This window comes from Sphaeramia orbicularis, unplaced genomic scaffold (assembly GCF_902148855.1).
Source record: "Sphaeramia orbicularis unplaced genomic scaffold, fSphaOr1.1, whole genome shotgun sequence".
Taxonomy (NCBI): domain Eukaryota; kingdom Metazoa; phylum Chordata; class Actinopteri; order Kurtiformes; family Apogonidae; genus Sphaeramia; species Sphaeramia orbicularis.
Genome location: NW_021941670.1, coordinates 35,431 through 40,430, shown reverse-complemented (window position 1 = coordinate 40,430; position 5,000 = coordinate 35,431). Strand labels below are relative to the sequence as shown.

At 37.9% G+C, this 5,000-nt stretch overlaps 1 protein-coding gene across 1 annotated transcript in view; it reads right to left on the bottom strand.

Annotated features, from left to right (window-relative positions):
* Positions 1–5,000, bottom strand: part of LOC115416767 (NT-3 growth factor receptor-like) — a 29,584-nt gene that overhangs the window by 23,190 nt on the left and 1,394 nt on the right. The window contains exon 2 of the mRNA XM_030130627.1: positions 940–1,014. Within this exon, the coding sequence (XP_029986487.1) occupies positions 940–1,014 (75 nt within the window). The remainder of the gene's footprint in view (positions 1–939; positions 1,015–5,000) is intronic.

Here is a 5,000-nt window from a genome sequence, read left to right as displayed (position 1 = left end):
AAATACTAGAGTAATTACCAGAATATATACCAGAGTAAATACCAGAGTAAGTACTAGAGTAAATACAAGAGTAAGTACTAGAGTTAACACTAGAGTAAATACTAGAGTTAATACCAGAGTAAATACTAGAGTATATTCCAGAGTAAATACTAGAGTAAATACCAGAGTAAATACTAGAGTATATACCTGAATAAAAACTAGAGTAAATACTAGAGCAAATACCAGAGTAAGTACTAGAGTAATTACTAGAATATATACCAGAGTAAGTACTAGAGTAAATACTAGAGTTAACATGAGAGTAAATACTAGAGTTAATACCAGAGTAAATACTAGAGTATATTCCAGAGTAAATACCAGAGTAAATACTAGAGTAAATACCGGAGTAAATACTAGAATAAATATCAGAGTAAATACTAGAGTAAATACTAGAGTATATACCAGAGTAAATAGTAGAGTGAATACTAGAGTATATAGTAGAGTATATACCAGAGTAAATACTAGAGTAAATACTACAGTATATGCCAGTGTAAATACTAGAGTAAATATTAGAGTGTAACCCAGAGTAAACACTAGAGTAAATACTGCAGTATATACCACAGTAAATAGTAGAGTATATACTAGAGTAAATACTAGAGTAAATACTTATATTCAAATACTCATATATGTAGTGAAGTGGAGCATATATCAGAGTGTTTGTTACTTGTGTGTTACTTCCAGTGTGTGTTTTTTTGTGTGTGTGTTACTCACAGTCTGTGTGTGTGTTACTTGTGTGTTTGTGTGTGTGTGTGTGTGTTACTTACAGTCTGTGTGTTGTGTGTGTGTGTGTGTGTGTGTGTGTGTGTTATTCACAGCCTCTGTATTCCAGTGTACAGTGTGTGGGTGGTGTGTATATTGGTGGTGTGTGTTACTTGTGTGTGTGTGTGTGTGTGTGTTACTCACAGCCTCTGTATTCCAGTGTACAGCTCCATGTCCACCTCAGTCAGAGTCTGCAGACCAGTCCAGTTCTCAATGTATCTGAAAAGAGACCACATCATCCATGAGGGTCCATCTGATTCAGACCCACTAGAGGTATAAGGTTACCATCCCAGCTCCTCTGTACACACCTACCTCCTCTTAATCCAGATTTAATCCAGATTTAATCTGTATTTAATCCAGATTTAATCTATATTTAATCCAGACTTAATCTAGATTTAACCCCGATTTAATCCAGACTTAATCCAGATTTAATCTAGATTTAATTCAGATTTAATCCATATTTAATCCGGATTTAATACAGACGTAATCTATATTTAATCCAGACTTAATCCAGATTTAATCCGGTTTTATTCCAGACTTAATCTATATTTAATCCAGACTTAATCCAGATTTAATCTATATTTAATCCAAATTTAATCAATATTTAATCCGTATTTAATCCAGACTCAATCCAGATTTAATCAAGATTTACTCCCGATTTAATCCAGACATAATCCAGATTTAATCCAGAGTTAATCCAGATCTAATCCAGATTTAATCCAGATCTAATCCAGATTTAATACAGATTTGATCCAGATTTAATCGAGATGCACTCCAGATTTATTCAGGATAAAATCCAGATTTAATCTATATTTAATCCAGGTTTAATCCAGGCTTTATCCAGACTTTATCCAGATTTAATCCAGATTTATTCCAGACTTAATCCAGATTTAATCCAGAATTAATCCAGATTTAATCCATATCTATTCCAGATTTAATCCAGACTTAATCCAGATCTAATCCAGATTTAATCCAAACTTAATCCAAATTTAATCCAGATTTAATACAGATTTACTCCAGATTTAATACTGATTTAACCCAGATTTAATCCAGATTTAATCAATTTAATCCAGACTTTATCCAGATTCAATCCAGATTTATTCCAGACTTAATCCAGATTTAATACAGACATAATCCAGATTTAATCCAGACTGAATCCAGATTTATTCCAGATTTAATCCAGATATAATCAAGATTTAATCCGGATTTAATTCAGATTTAATCCAGACATAATCCATGCTCACTCCAGACTTAATCCAGATTTAATCAAGACTTAATCCAGATTTAATACAGACTTAATCCTGGTTTAATCCAGATTTAATCCAGACTAATACAGACTTAATCTAGATTTAATTCAGATTTATTCCAGGTATAAACCAGATTTAATCTATATTTAATCCAGACTTAATCCAGATTTAATACAGATTTACTCCAGATTTAATCCAGATTTATTCCAGACTTAATCCAGACATAATCCAGATTTAATCCAGACTGAATCCAGATTTAATCCAGATTTAATACAGATTTAATACAGATTTAATCCAGACTAATCCAGATTTAATCCAGATTTAATATAGATTTAATCCAGACTTAATCCAGATTTAATGTAGATTTAATACAGATGTAATCCAGATTTAATCAAGACTTAATCCAGATTTAACTCCATAAAATTACTGAGTTCAGTGTTACATTCCAAATGCTCTGGAAGTCCAGGCCGAACCCCAGTAGAACGATCAGGGCACCCACAGTAACCATGGTAATCACGGTAACCATGGTAACCAAACACTGGGCAGTACTGGAAGAATTGGACTCACTTCGTACGCATCAGCAGGAGCCGGGCTCTGGGGAGCTGTCCAGTTCTGAACCCAAAGACCTAAATCCAAAGACCTGACCCCAAAGACCTGAATCCAAAGACCTGACCCCAAAGACCTGACCCAAAAGACCTGAATCCAAAGACCTGAATCCAAAGACCTGAACCCAAAGACCTGAATCCAAAGACCTGAACTCAAAGACCTGAACTCAAAGACCTGACCCCAAAGACCTGACCCAAAAGACCTGAATCCAAAGACCTGAATCCAAAGACCTGAATCCAAAGACCTGAACCCAAAGACCTGACCCCAAAGACCTGACCCAAAAGACCTGAATCCAAAGACCTGAATCCAAAGACCTGAACCCAAAGACCTGAATCCAAAGACCTTACCCCAAAGACCTGAATCCAAAGACCTTACCCCAAAGACCTGAATCCAAAGACCTGAATCCAAAGACCTTACCCCAAAGACCTGAATCCAAAGACCTGACCCCAAAGACCTGAATCCAAAGACCTGAATCCAAAGACCTTACCCCAAAGACCTGAATCCAAAGACCTGACCCCAAAGACCTGAATCCAAAGATCTGAATCCTTCCTGTTTTTGTCCTCAGGTGTTTTTGTCCTCAGGTGTTTTTCCTTCTTTTTTTGTCCTTCTGTTTTTGTTCGTGTGTATTCATCTTGTTTTTCTTCCATACTTCCTGAATTTATTGACTTTTGCCTCGACAGAATTAGTGCATTATTGAAGAAAATATTGACGACTTCTTTAATGTTCATGATAGAAATTGTGCCACGCATAATTGAAAGCATTTTAATATTGACAGCGGGGAAACATTGATTCTTCTCATTGACATGTTCCCATAATGCATTTCATAAACAGCTTTGATGGACACAGGAAAATAAAAGGACAACACACTGATAGTTCCAGGGTTTCAGACTGGCCCATCTGTTTTAAGGCTCCGTCTGCTTTAAGGCTCTGTCTGTTTTAAGGCTCCGTCTGTTTTAAGGCTCCGTCTGTTTTTAGGGTCTGTCTGTTTTTAAGGTTCTTCTATTTTTAGGCTCTGTCTGTTTTTAGGGTTCTTCTGTTTTTAGGCTCTGTCTGTTTTTAGGCTCCGTCTGTTTTTAGAGTCCGTCTGTTTTTAGGGTTCTTCTGTTTTTAGGGTCCGTCTGTTTTTAGGGTTCTTTTGTTTTTAGGCTCTGTCTGGTTTTAGGGTCCGTCTTTTTTTAGGGTCTGTCTGCTTTTAGGCTCCATCTGTTTTTAGGGTTCGTCTGTTTTTAGAGTCCATTTGTTTTTAGAGTCCGTCTGTTATTTGGGTGTCTGTTTTTAGGGTCCGTCTGTTTTTAGGCTCTGTCTGTTTTTAGGGCCCGTCTGTTTTTAGGCTCCGTCTGTTAGGCTCCGTCTGTTTTTAGGGCCCGTCTGTTTTTAGGCTCCGTCTGTTAGGCTCCGTCTGTTTTTAGGGCCGTCTGTTTTAGGCTCCGTCTGTTAGGCTCCGTCTGTTAGGCTCCGTCTGTTTTAGGGCCCGTCTGTTTTTAGGGTTCATCTGTTTTTAGGCTCCGTCTGTTTTTAGGGTTCATCTGTTTTTGGGCTCCGTCTGTTTTTAGGCTCTGTCTGTTTTTAGGGTTCTTCTGTTTTTAGGCTCCGTCTGTTTTTAGGGTTCTTCTGTTTTTAGGGTCCGTCTCTTTTTAGGGTTCTTCTGTTTTTAGGCTCTGTCTGTTTTTAGGGTCCGTCTTTTTTTAGGGTCTGTCTGCTTTTAGGCTCCGTCTGTTTTTAGGGTTCGTCTGTTTTTAGAGTCCATTTGTTTTTAGAGTCCGTCTGTTATTTGGGTGTCTGTTTTTAGGGTCCGTCTGTTTTTAGGCTCCGTCTGTTTTTAGGGCCCGTCTGTTTTTAGGCTCCGTCTGTTAGGCTCCGTCTGTTTTTAGGGCCCGTCTGTTTTTAGGCTCCGTCTGTTAGGCTCCGTCTGTTTTTAGGCTCCGTCTGTTAGGCTCCGTCTGTTTTTAGGGCCCGTCTGTTTTTAGGGTTCATCTGTTTTTAGGCTCCGTCTGTTTTTAGGGTTCATCTGTTTTTAGGCTCCGTCTGTTTTTAGGGTTCATCTGTTTTTGGGCTCCGTCTGTTTTTAGGCTCTGTCTGTTTTTAGGGTTCTTCTGTTTTTAGGCTCCGTCTGTTTTTAGGGTTCTTCTGTTTTTAGGGTCCGTCTCTTTTTAGGGTTCTTCTGTTTTTAGGCTCTGTCTGTTTTTAGGGTCCGTCTTTTTTTAGGGTCTGTCTGCTTTTAGGCTCCGTCTGTTTTTAGGGTTCGTCTGTTTTTAGAGTCCATTTGTTTTTAGAGTCCGTCTGTTATTTGGGTGTCTGTTTTTAGGGTCCGTCTGTTTTTAGGCTCCGTCTGTTTTTAGGGCCCGTCTGTTT